Here is a 17,406-nt window from a genome sequence, read left to right as displayed (position 1 = left end):
ATATTTTTTTTATTTTTTTGCTTTTGCTTGAACTTCTCTATTAAAGTCAAAGTGAAAAAATGACTGAAACAAACTTTTTGAAATGTTTTCCCACCTAAAAGCTGGAATGCAGAAAGTTTCTACATATCCTAATGAATCCTGGTTTGGATTCATTAGTTTGGTTTGAATCCAGCTGAGATTTCTCAGCTGGATTCCGACCCGCTGCTTGATGCCGGGTCCGTAACCCAGGGCAACAGAGAGCATGCAGGAATGTCAGGAAACATCCGGGCAACCGGATGACGGATTAACTCTGCCGTCTGCAGCTAGCCCAACAAAAACTTTAATGGTAATAAAATTTAAGTGGTAGATATCGGTTATCAGCTACCTCAGCAGTATTAATATTGGATATTGACATCGGCACAGATTGTAATATCGTTACATCCCTAATGAGAAGCTTCCCCACAGCATGACTCCTCAGCTGCCGTACTTTCAGTGTACCGTCGCCTGAGAAACCACCTGATGGCCGTAGATCTAAAAACATCTGTCTGTCTGTCAGCAGTCCATAAATGTTGCTCCATGGGTCACTGAGAGTGTTCTTTGGTGACCTTTGACCTCTTCTGCAGGTTAAATTTTTGCTGTTTCACCTGCTCTTCCTTCCATCTGAAGGGTCGTTCTCCTTTTTCAACCATGACTTTCTGGATTTTGTTTTCATTTTTAAGCTTCAGAGCATTTTAGTTGACAAGCATCATTTCCTGTTTAGATGAAGTATGCAGTTCATTCAACAGATTTCTAGAATTTTCTATTTATCTCATATTTTCAGAGGAATAAATCATGACCAGCATGTCTGGTGCTCTCTTCCTCTAATAACCACAATAACTGCAGCAAATGACTTTCCATGTAGAAGTATCATGATGTTGGGCTGCTATGATTATGAACACAGACGTACAAATGCTTTGGATCCATCTGGATAAAATGAACAACAGATGGAGGGAGGAAGGTCTGAGTTTTCCCTCTGTGACTCAGTCTTGGACAAACAAAGAAACAAACAACAAAGAACTGACTGACTGATTTACAGATTTATGAAAAACTGAGGAATGTATGGTTAGATGGGCGGATGGATCATTATTTATGGTTTTTAACCTTTATTATAGGAAAAACTCACTGGATGACACATTAGACTCAAACACAAACAGCACTTTCATTAAAATCACATTAGGACAAATATTTACATTCAGATGTTTCAGCCTCCAAATGACTGCAGCTTGTTGAAAATATTTGAAGAAAATATTCAGAATTTTTTACCTTCTTGTAAACATTGAAAATGATACTTAGAGCCATACGTGTCACAATTTAATAAGTCATCAAATAAAAATATATGCATTAAAAATATAAAACTAAATACTGAATCAGTTACATTTATTAGTTAATATATAACGTTATATATTAACTAATAATCCATCAGCACTCTGTAGCTGATGGATTTCTGAGTGGAGGGATTGCTGTTTGGGTTCTTCAAATTTGTGAATTTCTGGATGTTTTCTTGTTTTATACTCTGATGTGTTTATGAAATCAGTTCTTCTTTAGTCAGCAGAACTTCTAAGGGTGGAAAACTGAAACCTGTTGCCCTTCATTCCTTCTCCAGATAACAGTCTTCCGAGTTTAGAGAAAAGAAAAGGCAGAAGACTGAAACCTGAGCAGTAAACTGGAGCTGCTGCGAGCAGACATGGACTCGAACAGGAAGCTGCGGATTGGCTGGCAGGAAGATAAAAACTACCTCTCCTACGTTTGCATTTCTTTCTTTAGCAGATAAAAACAGAAAAACGAGCCTCATTAATCTAACTTCTCTGAGTCTGAACTTTGTGTTCAGCTCGTCAGCCACCAGCAGCTGGTTTTCATTACTTTTAATTCCTTCCTTCCTCAAACTGTTGCATAACTCCTCAAGGTGACGGTTAGGGCGGGACTTCCGCCCGAGCACTCAAACAGGGAAGTCGTCGTGTTACTTTCCTTCAGCGTCACGGTCGGTCCTGCTCCGTGGGAAAAAACACGCTAACTCGGCGGCTGTAAGTTGCTCCAGCGGGAGGAAATCCGACGGGGGCGAGGTCCGCGCCACCTCCCGCCGCCGCGGGGTTCACCTGAGCCCGGCTGTCAACGGGGGAATGAGCCGGCAGGAGGCGGAGGGCGCTCCGGCAGGGTGAGAGCTTCTGGTGGGGGATCCGCGGCAGGCTGGCTGGGTGGCTGGGTGGGAGTGGGTCTCAATACCTGTGGAGCTTCAACAGGGTGGAAGCTACTGGTGGGCGACCCACAGAAGGCTGGAGGCGAGGATGAGTTTTAGTGTCTGTGGATATGTGGAGAGGATCCACGGCAGGCGGTGTGGGTCTGAGTGACTGTCTGTGGATCTGCAGCATTTATCACATATTAAACATGTTTAAGCTTCAACCCTTGTTAAGGCGATTTTTTATTTTTACCCAGTGAGCTTCGCGGATGTTTTACTGATTAATTGCACGTTGCGTTTCCGCCCCTTTAAGAGCAGCTTTTTGTTTGCTGTTGCAGGTTTTGCTCTGGTGATAAAGTAAACACTCCCATGTTCTCATTAATTATCTACTTTAATGCTGAGCAAATATCAGCAGATTGTTTCTGGAGGGTAGAAACAACAAAACAAGGAGTGGACTAGTCAAAGTTTCCAGGTTTCATTTCTTTCTTAATGTCAGGATTTGGCTCTAAAGTTTACTTTGAAAACCAAAATAAGCTCAAAGTTTTTATTTTTATTTTTCAAGCAGAATATTCTTTGTTTTTTTTTAGCTAAAAAAAGAAAAACAACCTTCACCTTCTGCTGGAACAACTGACCTTTGACCTGGACGGTTGTCATCAAAGGTTGTTAAATTTAATTCATTTTCGGTGATTTTTGAGTCACAACTTTTTACCGTTTCCTTTAACCTAAACCTTTAGTCATAAATTATATATATATATATATATATATATATAATTTTATAAGCAAATAACTTCTGTCGTCAATGAACCCATAATCTGGGTCACGGTTTTTTCTGGGTTAGAAGCTGAAGTATTTGGGAAACGCTGAGTTAGAGTTTAAGGAGCTCCAGGAGAGTGTGTGAGTGTGTGTGTCTTCAGTGTGTGTGTGTGTCTTCAGTGTGTGTGTGTGCTGTTTGCTTCCAGGTGATAAGGGAAAATCAACGTGGCGCAGCTGTCCGGATCTGTCCTGCGATGCGCTGCATTTGCATGCCTTCCTGCTCGGTTAGCCTCTGGTTTCCATGTTTCTGTTCTTGTTGTTTCAGGTGAAACGGGAACCAAAAAACCAGGGATAATTACTCCAGGATGGTTGGGCTGTAATCCTGAAAACATGCTGGATTTCTTCCCCCTGGCGCCGCCAGCTGCACCCTGAGCCGGACACATCTGGGAACATGACTCTGTGATGAAACGGGACGAAGACGGACCCTCCCAGATCCCGTTCCTTTTGTCTGCAACCAGGACACTGCCTACTCGGAGCCAAGCTCTTCCCAGATCCCGGAGCCATGTTCCGGAAAAGAAGCTCTCTCATTCTATGTGGGACGTTCCTGTTTGTCACCTGGAACGCCGTGCTGGTGCTGCTGCTCTGGGGCAGAACGTCCCCGGGCCAGCCGGGTGCCGGGCAGCTGGATCCGGCCTCCATGCCCACCGATGACGTGGTGGGAGACGTGATCCGCGTCGCAGATTCCTTCGAATTGGAGCTGGAAAAGCAGAAGGAGATCCTGTCCCAGATCCTGAGCCACCGGTCGCTGTGGAAGCCGGCCAAAAGAAAGAGGGTGAAGGTCAACGTTCCCAGTCCGCCGGTCATTCCCATCCTGGTGATCGCCTGTAACCGGGTCACAGTGAGGCGCTGCCTGGACAAGCTGCTGGAGCTGCGGCCCTCCGCCGAGCTCCATCCCATCATAGTGAGCCAGGACTGCGGGCACACCGCCACTGCCGATGTCATCGCCTCCTACGGGGACAAACTCACTCACCTGAAGCAGCCGGACCTGTCCGACATTCCCGTACGGCCCGAGCACAAGAAGTTCCAGGGTTACTATAAGATCTCCAGACACTACCGCTGGGCTCTGAACCAGGTCTTCCGGACCCTTTCTCACTCCTCCGTGGTGATCGTGGAGGACGACCTGGAGGTACCGACGTTCCCCGATACAGACACAAACATTTAACCAACTTATGATCGTCGGTTTATTCAATTAAAATTAGTTCTAATTGATTAACTAATAACATCTGGTTGGGCCAGTGTCCTGCAGCTTTTAGATGTCTCTGCTTCAGCACACCTGGCTCCAGGATCAGCTCGTTAGCAGAGCTTCAGCACTGAGTACAGGCATGTCAGCCAGGGGACGCATCTAAAGGCTGCAGGACTCGGGCCCTCCAGAAACGCAGTTTAAAACCACCGGCTTACATTTTCTTTCAGTGTTGTAATTTGACTGCCATCCAGCAGAGGGCTGTCATGAGTTAATCCACTTCATAGAGTTAAGTTCCTTTGAGAGAAACCACAGACAATAGTTCTGTATGAACGTCTCTCTGTTAATGGGGATTGAAATATTTTATTTTTATTTTTTCTATTTAGTAACCTAAGAGGTTTGTGTCTTGTTACATTTTATAAATGCATTAATTAATGTGAGATTCACAATTTTCTGTTTATCCAGTTTATATAAATGACACCTTTTCAGCTGTTTAACCTGTATTCATGCAGGTAAATTCATTGAGATTAAATTCTCACTTTCAGCAACAACCTGTTCAGAAAACATTCCAATAAACAACAGAAAACTGAAGGATATTATCAAACACAATCTATATTTTTTAATTCGGCGTATTCTGAAAAACGTAGCCTTTCATGTTATGGAAAGATGGTCGGCTCTCTTGATACAAGAGAAAACTCAGGTTTTTAATTAAACCTTAGTCGATCAATAAGATCAGCTTTAGATTAACTCATTAATCGATAACTTGTTCACCAGTTCCCTCCGAATCCTTCTTGTTTTCCGTCTCTCTCCTCAAGACATCTAATCATCCATCCTCTCCTGCAGGTGGCGCCAGACTTCTTTGAGTATTTCCGGGCCCTGCACCCAGTGCTGCAGTCGGACCCCAGCCTGTGGTGCGTGTCGGCCTGGAACGACAACGGTCGGGACGGGATGGTGGACCCCGGCCAGCCGGCGCTCCTCTACCGTACCGACTTCTTCCCGGGCCTGGGCTGGATGCTGCTCCGGGAGGCCTGGGAGGAGCTGGAGCCCAAGTGGCCCGCCTCCTTCTGGGACGACTGGATGCGGCAGCCGGAGCAGCGGCGGGGCCGTGCCTGCATCCGGCCTGAGATCTCCCGCACGCTGACATTTGGCCGGCAGGGCGTCAGCCTGGGCCAGTTCTACGACAAATACCTGAAGTTCATCAAACTGAACTCCAAGTTTGTGCCTTTCACCAAGCTGGACCTGGCTTACCTGCAGGAGGATGCGTACCGGACCAGCTTCACCAAGCAGGTGTACAGCGCCGCCGTGGTAACGTATGAAGACGTGAAGCAGGGCCGGCTGAGCGGCTCCGGACCGTTCCGGCTCCAGTACTCCAGCAAGGACAGTTTCAAGGTCATGGCCAAGAGTCTGGGCATCATGGACGACTTGAAGTCCGGCGTGCCACGGACCGGATACCGAGGTGTGGTCAGCTTCTTCTACAGGGGGCGGAGGATCTACCTGGCCCCGCCTCCTGGGTGGAGTCAGTACGATCCCACCTGGAGCTGAGGATCCGCAGAGCGTCTGACACATTCCACACCAAAGAGAAACAGGATTCCTCCTGTTTGCCTTTACAGATGCTGGATGTTTAGGAGGTTCAGCCAACACTACTCAGGTTTCCCTGCATCGCACAGCAGATCTGCTGTAAATCACCAGAGCTCTATTTTTCTATGATTCTGATTGTGCACATTGCAGCCACACATTTAATGCATCAGCCCAGTTTGCCTTATTGTCTTTAAATTATTGGAGTTGGTATGAGTTAATCCTGAGAAGGAAGCTGGTTCATCTAATCTGTGATTCTGTCTGCTGATGACTGCGATGAAACTAAATTCTGTTCTTCCTGCTCACATTTTGTCAGATGATTTTGTTTGGAATATTTGTTGCCTTGGAATCACTGTGGGGATTTGTATGTTTATTTTTCTTTTTTTAATAAAAACAAAATTAATGCAGAGTTTTTGGTCATAATGCAACTTTTTCTCTGTTATGATCTGTGACTCGTCTAATGTTCGAGCTCATTACTATTCATATCTATTTTATGCAAACTGTTAAGGTGGACCTTTTAATCTTGTATTTCTTTCCAAGCAGAGACTGCAAATTACTTCATATTTTGAAGTCTCAAGTACAATGTTTTATTCTTTTACATTTGATTAATTAAAAATGGAACTGGAACTTCAGCCCTCCAAAGAAAACCCAACAGTCATAAAAAAAAAAGTAAAAAGTTTTGATAATGACGCTGTGATCTGGTTGAAAGGGGGATATAATCAACTTACGATTAAAAAAAAATAAACCAAAGTATATTTATATTTAAATAATTGAAAATTAAACATACTATTGTGAAATCGTGAGTTTTAAAACATTTATTGTCATTAGGTGTTAAACTACCGCAGTTTTATTGTGTCTACGGTGGCTGTCGTGGTTCAGCTCTGAACTTCATCTGTGATGATGGTGTGAGAGCGGAGCGGCTAGCTGGTCTAGCTCTGGAGTGGAGATGTTAAGAGATGGAGGAAAGTGGCGGTAAAATAAGTTTTTTTATTGATTAAGCCTCCACATGGTTTGTACTGAACAGCAGCTGTTGGTTCTCACATGTTCGCAGAAAACGTAGCGGTGGAATTAGCATTTTGACAGGCTAGGCTAATTTAAGCTACTGGTTTCTATACAGGCTAGGCTAGGCTAGGCTAATTGGAGCGCCTGTCTCTACAGAGTATGCTAGGCTAGGCTAATTACGGGTTCGGGTTTCTGTGCAGACTAAAAATGGCTTCAAACTCCTCTCTCTCCGCCACTTGGATTATTTTCTGATCTCCAACCGCTTCTCTCTCGGTCGCTGCTGGGAGGAAGGTGCTTCTCGCCGGGATAAACCAAGCTAATAGCCGCCCGTCTGTCTAGGGCCTGGGATGGAACCAGGCGACTTGCGAGAAAGCCCCGCCGGCTCTGGGGAGTCGGATGTGGGGGGCTGGAGGGAGGTTATTCCTGGCGTTGGGGAGGAGGGGGAGGATTTGGAGACGAATGCTTCCAAAACGAGCGGGACAAAAGTAGAAAATGCGCTCAGAGACGCCTGTGACGAAGGCGACAGTGAAAGAGGCGTCCGAGAGCAGCTGCACAGCCCGTATGAGGAGGAGCTGGACCCCCGCATTCAGGTGAGACCACCGGCCGCTGGTGTTCCTGTTAACAGCTCTTTAACCCGTATTAATAGTGGCAGATATATGATCACTGGATTACTTTCGATGAGGGGCGAATCGGACGGAGCTGATTAACTATTTAAGAGTGCGTTGTTCTTCATTATAAATCATAATAATCTGTGATAATCCCACTGTCTGTCAGAAGTAATCATCTTTGTTGCAGCGCTTTAACAGCAGAGCTCCACCAGCTTTCAGTTTCAGATTAGCCGTCATTGTTGGCCTTTATTCCCTTTAATCCCAGAGGTAAACATGTTGGTTTGCTCTTGCAGTTGATGAATTTTTGTTTGCATTTTCGCAGGAGGAGCTGGAGCATCTAAACGAAGCCAGCGCAGAAATCAACAAACTGGAGCTGGAGCTGGATGTAAGTGGAGATGAGTCAGTCATCAGAAGATTCAGCTTCAGATGCCACTCTTTTATTGAATATAGGTTTAACACACGAATACAATTATCAAATGTTTTTCTGTTAAAGTTAGTCTGATAAATGTGTGTTTGTAGTTCCCACACTTAAAGAATAAAAACTGTAAATGTTAATATCTGGCTGTTCCTTCTGTGTGAAACCTGATCTGCGCTCCCAAGGCAGATGAATCTGATGTGGTTCATTATTTTCCTGCATGAACCCTGAAGGATGCCAGATCAGCGTACAGGAAGATCCTCACTGAGTCTGCCAGGAAGCTGAACGCTCAGAGCTCTCAGCTTGGTGGCTGCATCGAGAAAGCCAGGCCGTACTACGAAGCCCGCCGCCTCGCTAAGGAGGTACAGATCAATACGCCTTGTCTCAAACTGTGTGTGTGTGTGTGTGTGTGTGTGTGTTAGCAAAGTGCTGCTGTCTCTCAGAATCAGAGGCCGGCTGGCCTGCTGGGATCTCCGGACCTTTTACTGCCATCTGCAGAGTCCAGGAAGGAAAACCGTTCACAGTGAAATGATGATAAATACATACATCAGTCTGAAGGATTAAGAGCTTCGTAGGCTAAAATACTGGAGGAATGAACTTCTGGACTAATTTCACATATTTGTCGTAAATTTGCAGGGAAAAATAATTAGAAAGGCATAGATTTATGGTCCTAAAACTAAGATATTTTCTGACAATGTCGAGTCAGACGGGTAAGGAAAAAAGCCTTGAAGTTGGACATTTGAACTAAAAGGTTGTTGATGTGATGCAGCTGGAGACTTTCCAGGTTGTTGGTGTTTGATCTGTTCTGGTACAAATGCATTCATCCATGCTGTTAGTTATTGAAAATGGCATTTCATTGTTATTATTTGATATGAGACTATCCACTCCTTACCTGTCAGTTTCAATTAAATTTTTTTTACTGCCTCAGTAAGGTGGTAAAAGGTCACGATACACCTTCAATGTTCTGATCTTATTTTATTGATAAACCTTGTATAATACCAGTGAAGCAAACGTGTAGTAGCAGCATGAGGTATTGCTATGAAATACAAAGATAAACTAAAACAATCAGCTCCTTTAGTCTGTAATTTGTTACATTTTTTCAGCCGTCTCTCGCAGCAGAGTGGATTATTTTCAGACCTTTGAGAACATTGATCGATCGGTTTCAGATGGAAGTATCGGCTGATCGATCGGTTCGCCTCTGGCCTGCGTAACGTTTGAGCTCAGCAGATCAACCTGCTGCTCGGCAGAATCTCCTCTGGCTTTTCAGATGTTTGGCCAAATATGTAAAATTTAAAGTTAATGGATAAAAATGCCAGCCTGTACACTTTGTTCTGCGTATTTTCATGGGAAATATGCAGAATATTTCCAGTTATCAGGGTGAAGATTTTTTAAGTAGTAATATACTTTTCATGCCTTTAAAAAAACAAAACAACTGAACATAAACAGTATTAATGTGTTTCTGTTTTGGGATCATGGTAAGGCTCCACAGTATATTGTCATAGCAACACCTCTGTGTGGAACATAGACATCTCAAAGGACAGTGAGGGAGCGTTGGTTGAACTTCCTGCTTCCTGCAGGCGCAGCAGGAGACGCAGAAGGCGGCGCTGAGTTATGAGCGTGCCGTTTCCATGCACACGGCTGCCAGGGAGATGGTTTACGTGGCGGAGCAGGGCCTGATGGCCGATGGCAAGAACACGCTGGACCCCACCTGGCAGGAGATGCTCAACCACGCCACCTCCAAGGTAAACACACACCAACACACACACACACACACAGCGCCCTGCTGCATCCCGCCTGCTGGACTCAGATCATCAAACCCGGAGCAATCTGAAGAACAGCTGCAGCTTCCGGGATCATCAGCTCGGGCCAACCGGACGTCTTCTGGACAGTCAGAACCAGAACCTGGAGCAGCGTCTCACCTGGACTGAGCAGAACCAGAACTGCTGCAGTGTTCCCAGAGTCTGGAGGAAGAGTGGAGAGAACCAGAACCAGAACCTCCACGCTGCGCCGTATTGATGCAGAAGGAGCCCAGACCAAATCCTGACATCTTTGCTCAAAATGAAATTTTTATTGATCTGATGGAATATTCTGAGACTCTGAATGTTGTTTTCTATTAAAACGATTCAATAACAGAAATAAATGCTTTAAATATTTGACTGTAAAAACTGAGCAGAATCTGTTTAATGAAATTAGATATAAATGACTGAAACATGGAGGCAAAACTCAGTTCTTCAGGATTTATTAGACCATTGGGAAGGGTTAGCCCCGCCCCCAGACAAATTTAGAAAAATCCTGCCATAGTGGGCGGAGCCACGAGTCAGAGGGGCGTGGCTACGTAGAGATGAGTGGAGACTGAGGAGGGAAGAAGCAATCTCAATGACTGTCCATAGATTTAGTAACTTTTCAGACACTTGGACTTTTTTTAAGCAACAAATCTAGTGACTTTTTTTCTTTTTGAGATTTCTGACGTGAAGCATCGATCCCTGAGTGAGCGGCGGGTTCTGTCAGAGCAGAGCAGACTGTTCCACATGAGCAAAATGAGAAACGCTCAGGAAGGTCCATAAAAGCGCTGGTCCTACTCCTGACTCTCCACCAGGGGGCGTTCCTCAACCAGGGCTGTGACCCCAGAGCTGGACTGCAGTAACACCGTTCAACCCAAAGAGGGCAGCACTGAGACAGTTTTAGGTCAAAAATTGCAACATTCAACAAATTTATATGAAAATGTCTCAATTTGCACAGAAACATGAAATAGAACCCTTAATAATGAAGTTATAAATTGTATCTGCAATAAAAAGTTTTATTTCCTCTCTAACTTCATCTAAATGACCAGAACTCGTTCGGTTGTTCTCCGTTTGTCCTGCAGGTGAACGAAGCCGAGGAGGAACGGATCCGCAGCGAGCGGGAACACATGCGCGTCACACACGCCTGCCAGGAGGCCGAGGCCCGGGTCCAGACCCTGCAGAAGTCCCTGAAGCGGGTCATCGTCAAGTCCAAGCCCTACTTCGAGCTCAAGTCTCAACTCAACCACATCCTGGAGGTACAGCGAGCCTGGTGGGCCGGAGTGTGTTCTGACACCGAGAACACACACCTATCATCAGCGCCATCAGCCTGGTGATTGGTTCATACTGGAGCTGATCCATTAACATTGTTTGAACTGTGCGTGTGTGTGTGGTCAGGATCATAAGACGAAGGTCCTGCAGCTGGAGCAGAACGTCTCCAAGGTGAAGACTCGTTACTCCGTCGCTCTGAGGAACCTGGAGCAGATCAGTGAGCAGATCCACGCCCAGAGGGGTCGCGACACGCCCGACTGCCCCACCCGCAGCCCGCCCGTCGGCGCCGAGTCCGATGCCCGGGTCCGGGAGGATGACGCGGCCTGCGGAGCCGCCACCAAGGAGCGTCTGGATGCCGCCTTGGACCTGGCGGACCGCTACAAGGAGGCGGAGCGGGAGCGGGCCGGGTCCGACTCGCTGTCTGTCTTCAGCCTGCAGACCATCGCCTCGGACCTGGAGAAGTACGACTCGGTGGAGCACCTGGGCGACCTGAGCGACGTGGGCAGCGTGACCGGAGACGAGGCGGAGCGGGACCGGACCAGGACACGGGACCCGGTGGGGCCCAGCGGCGCCAGGGAGCGCCAGCAGAACTTCTCCAAGCAGCACCACCGCAGCTTCAGCCTGTGAGCCAGGACTGGAACCAGAACCGGTACCAGGATGTAAAACACAAACCAGAACATGTAGTCTGAGCTTAAACCGATCCGATTAACCCTGCAGCCTCAGCAGAACCTCAGTAGAACCTCAGCAGAACCTCAGTAGAACCGGTTGACCCGGCAGCCTCAGTAGAACACTACAGCAGAACCCTGAAGGTCGATCCGTTCCTCTAGCATGACGAAACCATCAGAACCTTAAAAATCCCTGTTTGCTTTATTTTCTCAGACTCCGGTCCGGTCCGTTCCGCCCGGACCTCTGGAGGCGCCGTTTCCCTGCGTCCCGTCAGGCCGGATCAACTGGAAGCTAACCGGGTCGCCCGGACCCAGCAGAACCTGGGACAGTCAGGAAGACTTGATTAAAATGCTTGGTTCTGTCTGCAGCTGCAGGAGCATGTTTTGGTCGGTCCTGCGGTTCTGGTCCGGGTTTTAGAATCAGCCTTTTATTTAAATGGTGTGAAGTCGCAGCGTCAGATTTGTGTTATTTAAAATATTGTTTACATGGATTTTTGTTTGCCTTAAAAACAAAAGAAGCTCCTGTCGTGACTTGATGTGTGCCTTGACACTTTAACGCTTCTGGTTCCAAACTAATCAGAACTTTTATGTTCCAGACAAAACTAAAAGTAAAACTGACTTTTTATTTGACGACTGAAACGTCTAAAAAAAATAAAGTGGAACAGCCTGTAAATGTTTGTAATTATTCAGATGGAGAATATTTAAATGTGTTTGATGATGATCATCTGTAAATGTGACTCTCTGCTTCCTGTTGCATCAATAAATCTCATCTTTGACTCCTGAACGTGTTTTTATGAATCTGGTTGGATTTGAAGCCAAAGTTTAAGATTCAAACTACAGACAAATGGATCTGCTAGAGGAAGAGTTAAAAAATAAGGAACAATATCGGTTTATAAATTACAACCATATTGCAGTGTGGTGAAATTTAGTTTTATTATAATTTGAATTATTGTAAAAATAATTTTCCTATTAAATACAATAGAAATATTCTTTATTGTCCCTCTAATTGTACATTGTTAGAAAATAGAAATTAAAATAGCACACTCTTAAGAAATATTCAACTGGTCAGGATCATTTTAAAAAAATGGTAGAAAATATGTATATGTGCACAAAATGCAAAATATGAGATTATAAGAATATAAGAATCTGTAGATGAGCAGGAACGTGAACAGCAGCGATGGCCCTGCAGAGTTCAGGACGACTCTAAGGAAGCCCAGCAGGGTCAGTCCCGCTCCAGGTCTGAGGCCGGTGGCCTGACTGCTGCTGCAGGTTAACACCTAATAAACACCCTGCTCCTGACTGATACCTTTCCAGAATGAGATCAGTTCGGGTTCTTTCAGTGAAAGATGTCATCAGAGTTTTACTCCATTTGAATTGAAAATGTTTCCTTGAATATTGAAGAAATGATTATAAAATGAGTCGGCGGTGTTCGTGTCCTCCGCAGGTGTTTCATGCGCGCGCAGGGCTTTGGCTCGGCGGATGAGCAGAAACCTGAGCGAAGCTTCTGTCATTTAAGCTCCGAGGAGCTTTTAGGCTTAAAGCGTTAAAGCAGCGGCGCCATGTCTGCGGCGGCGCAGCGGGGCGGAATTTGCGGAATGATCCTCCATCCAAAGCGCTTCGTAGCTCCATCAGGAGCTGCTTCCTGCCGGGCTGGGCGCAGTCCGTCCCCTGCTCGGGTTTCAGAAAAAGCCAGATGAATACGTGCGGGAGCTTTTACGCACGGTGCGTCTCCATCATGACGTCGCCATGAGCTCCAGATTGTAGAGAGGAGGAGGGGAGTGCTGAATCGCTGCTCGTCGTTTCTGTGCATGCGTTTGTGTATCTTTATTTGTGTGTAAGCGTGTGTGTGTGTGTGTGTGTGTGTGCGTGAGTGTGTGGATTTTTTTCCCTTCTTGTCATCTCTTTGCAATACTTGGAAATAACCCGGACCAGCGCTGTTTACGCGCGGAGCTGCTCGCTCATTTACTGCAAAGCCATAATAACAGAGCCATGCAGAGCGCGGGGAGGATGCACCTTTCTGCCCACTAATCCGACTCACTGGGAGGACTGGTCTGGACTGGGAGCCATCGAACCGACAGTAAGTACCTGAGGCTCGGCTTTCCGGTCCAGATCCACTGCGGCTGTAGCGGATCCGGGCAGATGTGGCTGTGAATGCAAAAGGCAGCATGCATATTCGATGGAGCCGCCAGGCCCGAGCGGGAGCGATGCTCGCGTTGTTCCAGAGATTAGACGGTGACATTCTGGGTCAGGCTTCCCAGCGAGCGGCCGCCCAGGCGGCGGGAGGTTGGGCTTCCCCTGCAGGCCGCCACGGACTCCCTGAGCAGGAACCGTTGGCAGCTGCGCTGTGACCCACGGTTCACGCTCAGCCACGCACGAAATGCAGCATTTTGCGGGTCTCTGCGTGAAGCAGCGGGGTGAGCGCTGTCCGCGGTGCTGAAACCGAGCCGGATCGGCAGCTTCCGGCCGGCAGCCCGCTGCTGGGCGGTGGGGCTCCGTCTGTCAGGCCTGCTCTGGTTCCGAGGCGCTGGCTGGAATTCCCCAGCCGTCCTCACAGCTGATGGACCGAGCCGAACCGGTTCGGCCTGCTTTCCTTCCCGCTCCGCTGGTGGAAGCGTCGGGATTTCCTTCAGTTGGCTCATCCGGTCCTCCTCTCAGCCAGGAAGGAAGGAAATGAAGAACCAGCAGCTTCTCCCCGCTGCCATTAAGAACACGGATGTTATGGAAAAGTTCTGATCCAAACCCAGTTACACCACCTTCCTCAGATCTGTTCAAGTGTTCCTGGGGATTTTATTGGTCTTGTTCTAACCTGAGGTTACAGACCATAAATGTTTTTATGGATATATTTCAGGTAGTTTTGCTCAGTTGTGGAGTCCCACAGGGTTCTGGATTAGAACCCATTACTTTTCTAAACCGCATGTTTTGTTCCATAACTGCTCAGAAACATGGCTGCTCTTTGTGATAACATGAAGCTCTGTTTGCACTACCAGCCTCTCCCAGTCTTTCTCAATTTAATTCAAATTAAAAAATCTTCTATTCATCTCAAATGGAAACTAGATATTATCACAACTCAAATCATCCAAGTGTCTTGAAAACATCGCTGTGGCTCCTGTAGAAACTCCAGCAGCAGTCAGTCTTGTAACGAATCTAAAGAAGCCTCTGACTGAAGACTGTTAGCATGTTGCTAACAGCTCAACATTCGGGCTGCAGAGACGATATTCCATCATCATCAGGTTTCAGCTCTGCTGTGGCTCTGGGATCATGATCCGTATGACGGATGAACTTCCTCCGTCTCTCTGCATCATGAAGCCTCCAGGACTCCTCCGGGACCTGGGGTCAGAGTTCAGGGATTATTTCGGTTTTTGAAACAGCATCCATAGCCAGAGGGATTAATAATCCAAACATGCAATGATTCAACCAGAATAACGATGAGATATATTTATTCCAGAAAAGGAATAAATCAGAACCAACAGATCTGCTGAAATATTCTAGAAAGTCTTGAAGTCATTTAAAAAATCTCCTCAAACTTTAGCGGCTGTAGTTTCTATCCATGTTTTAGTTTGTTAAGCAGCTGACCTCTGACCTATGAACATTACATATTATTTCTAAACGCAGACCAGAACACCGAGTCGTTTATTTGGGATTTAAATTATATTTCTCTGCTTTCAGAGCCAGTTTGATTGTTCTGGAGGATTCAGACTTATTTTTTATTAAATTACATATTTCCTTATTGCACCAACATTGAGAAAAAATTTGTTTGAATTACATTGTCAGGCAGATGATGTATGGCACATAACAGAAAACTCATCAAGGCAGAATTAAAAGATTCTGTCAGAGGCTCTTCACCTTTTTCACCTATTTTTAGTTTAATCTGTGAAAATCCCAAAGTTTCTCAGTCTGGTATAGAAATTATGAACTTAGATCTAAGTAGGTGATTCTTGCTAAATGAATGTCCTCAGCTTATTCACTTTTTAAACAAACACTCCATAGTTCTCTATAATATTTAGACAATCCTTCAGAAAGTTGAGAAAATTATTAATCCAGATCAGTTTAGATGATTATTATTATAAATCCTTCTCACATAAAAATGTAACATTTTATTGGATAATACAGATGTTTATGTCTTTAAGATAAACATGTGTATGTTTAGTGAGTTGTCAGATCAAATTGTTCACATAACATTTACCAACATTTCAATGTTTTCCAATGACAATAAACAAATTTAACACTGAGAAAAATATTGGTTCTGAGTATTAAACCCTGAGGTTCTCCAAAACTAACGCGAAAGAAATCCAGATCAATTAAAATGAATGAGTTAAAAAACGCTTTAAAAAAAATCAGATTATTAATAATTTGTTGAGTTAAACTCAAGACTAAAATCTAACAACATTGATAACTTTAATAAACTGCGTTTGAACAGAACTAAAACGTTTGCAGCCTTCAGACGCTCAGAGAAGCAGCAGATTCTTCTGACTGAGCAGCAGCCAGAACATCAGCGATAAACTTCACGTTTAGTCAGCAGCAACACAGAACTGTTCAGATTAGAGACTTTGACTGAAGGAAGAGGAAATATTCTCATTTTAATAAATAAACCTCAAAATATTGGAGAAAAAGACCAAATTTCCTGCGTTGGGAATGTGAAGGATTGGATTTAGGAGCCGGCTCCTGGAGCTGCTGGGTGGATGTTGGTTCATCAGGCAGTTACTGCAGCAGCTGACAGGAAACTCAGTGGGCGGGGCTTACTGGTGTCACAGCGACTCCAGGTGTAAATAAACTCTGTTTTTAACCTTAAATGCACCAGAAAACCTTTCAGTAGCAGCAGTAAAATTAACATGAAGCTCAGCTGCGTCCAAAATATGGAGGAAAATTATTTGGATCCATAGTTGTTTTTTTTATTGTTCTCTTTTATTTTCCTTTTTCTTATTTTCTTTAAAGAAAGAATAATGTGTAAAAAGTGAGACATATAAAAGAAAAGGATCCAATGAGTTCATGTTTCTGCCTACCTCATTATTAAAAGGTTATCTAAATATATATCCCTGGAATTTGAATTATGGATATGAATATGTTTGAATTAAAGAAATAAATATGAATATTCCTGGAAATGTGGGAACACAGAACATTTTGAGGCCCACATTGATACACGGGAACATAAAGAGAGTCTGGGCTGCTGAGAGCAGCAGAGTTACAGTACAGATGTAAAAATGTCCAGTTTGTCTTCTTCTCCTCCGTTCCTTATTTTTAAACCTTCTCTCTATTCCAGATCAAGAAATGGCGCCGATATTGTTTCTGATTATCCTCTGCGCTCTCCCAGCGCTCGTTGTGCCCATACATAATTCATCAGCGGGAGGTAATTGGAGTGTGTGTGTGTGTGTGTGTGTGAGAGTGTGTGTGTGAGAGTGTGTGTGTGTGATGGAGTGTGTGTGTGATGGAGTGTGTGTGTGATGGAGTGTGTGTGTGTGCAGTGAGATTCCTGAGTGAAAAGCTGGAATCTGTGCAGCGAGGCTCAAACCAAAACAGCTGGAGTTTCTGAGATGTGTCTACCTGAAGACAGATGTCCCCTGCTGTCCCTCATGCTGTCTCTTCCTGTCCAGGCTGTGCCATCATCCGGCCTCCGCGGGACGGAGGGATCCGCTACCGAGGCCTGACACAGGAGCAGGTACAGAACCACAGCGGTTCCTGTCTGACATGAAGTGTCTGCTGATTACTGCGCCATGTTGGACTTTTCAGCTCATCAGTTAGTAATCTGATTACATGCTGGAGAGCTGCAGCTGTTTGAGCTGCTGGACCCGATCAGGACCAAACTGAGCAGAACCCGACCTTCTGGCTCCTTTCAGAGCCACGCTGCAAAAACACAAAACCTCACCAAAAACTTCTGTCTAGATTAGCGGTTCTCAACGTGGGCGGTACCGC

At 45.5% G+C, this 17,406-nt stretch overlaps 3 protein-coding genes across 4 annotated transcripts in view; all 3 read left to right on the top strand.

Moving 5' to 3' along the window:
- Positions 1 to 1,622: 1,622 nt before the first annotated feature.
- Positions 1,623 to 6,168, top strand: mgat1a (alpha-1,3-mannosyl-glycoprotein 2-beta-N-acetylglucosaminyltransferase a). Of its 2 annotated transcripts, XM_015036903.1 has the most exons (4): positions 1,623 to 2,170; positions 2,779 to 2,850; positions 3,270 to 4,130; positions 5,028 to 6,168. In XM_015036903.1, the coding sequence occupies exons 3-4, from the start codon at positions 3,507 to 3,509 to the stop codon at positions 5,724 to 5,726; spliced, it is 1,323 nt and encodes a 440-aa protein (XP_014892389.1). In that variant the 5' UTR covers positions 1,623 to 2,170; positions 2,779 to 2,850; positions 3,270 to 3,506; the 3' UTR covers positions 5,727 to 6,168. The 2 variants fall into 2 exon arrangements, with proteins under 2 accessions (XP_014892389.1, XP_014892388.1); XM_015036902.1 differs by lacking the exon at positions 2,779 to 2,850.
- A 450-nt stretch (positions 6,169 to 6,618) lies between these two features.
- sh3bp5la (SH3-binding domain protein 5-like, a) lies at positions 6,619 to 12,283 on the top strand. The gene is made up of 6 exons (XM_015036904.1): positions 6,619 to 7,351; positions 7,692 to 7,754; positions 8,018 to 8,146; positions 9,362 to 9,526; positions 10,648 to 10,821; positions 10,961 to 12,283. The coding sequence occupies exons 1-6, from the start codon at positions 7,109 to 7,111 to the stop codon at positions 11,459 to 11,461; spliced, it is 1,275 nt and encodes a 424-aa protein (XP_014892390.1). The 5' UTR covers positions 6,619 to 7,108; the 3' UTR covers positions 11,462 to 12,283.
- A 267-nt stretch (positions 12,284 to 12,550) lies between these two features.
- gabbr1a (gamma-aminobutyric acid (GABA) B receptor, 1a) overlaps positions 12,551 to 17,406 on the top strand; it is a 95,500-nt gene continuing 90,644 nt past the window's right edge. The window contains exons 1-3 of the mRNA XM_015036901.1: positions 12,551 to 13,576; positions 16,757 to 16,843; positions 17,088 to 17,152. Of these exons, the coding sequence (XP_014892387.1) occupies positions 16,765 to 16,843; positions 17,088 to 17,152 (144 nt within the window). The 5' untranslated portion in view covers positions 12,551 to 13,576; positions 16,757 to 16,764. The remainder of the gene's footprint in view (positions 13,577 to 16,756; positions 16,844 to 17,087; positions 17,153 to 17,406) is intronic.

Source organism: Poecilia latipinna, unplaced genomic scaffold (assembly GCF_001443285.1).
Source record: "Poecilia latipinna isolate Pla-1442-1.1 unplaced genomic scaffold, P_latipinna-1.0 Scaffold385, whole genome shotgun sequence".
NCBI lineage: Eukaryota > Metazoa > Chordata > Actinopteri > Cyprinodontiformes > Poeciliidae > Poecilia > Poecilia latipinna.
Note: the sequence above shows the minus strand (reverse complement) of the source record. Positions and strands in the feature narration are given on the sequence as shown.

Coding starts and splice junctions, on each gene's coding strand:
- mgat1a (XM_015036902.1), top strand. CDS start 3,507: ATGTTCCGGAAAAGAAGCTCTCTCATTCTATGTGGGACGTTCCTGTTT. Junction 4,131..5,027: donor TCGTGGAGGACGACCTGGAG/GTACCGACGTTC, acceptor CCTCTCCTGCAG/GTGGCGCCAGACTTCTTTGA.
- sh3bp5la (XM_015036904.1), top strand. CDS start 7,109: ATGGAACCAGGCGACTTGCGAGAAAGCCCCGCCGGCTCTGGGGAGTCG. Junction 7,755..8,017: donor AACTGGAGCTGGAGCTGGAT/GTAAGTGGAGAT, acceptor TGAACCCTGAAG/GATGCCAGATCAGCGTACAG. Junction 8,147..9,361: donor CCCGCCGCCTCGCTAAGGAG/GTACAGATCAAT, acceptor TGCTTCCTGCAG/GCGCAGCAGGAGACGCAGAA.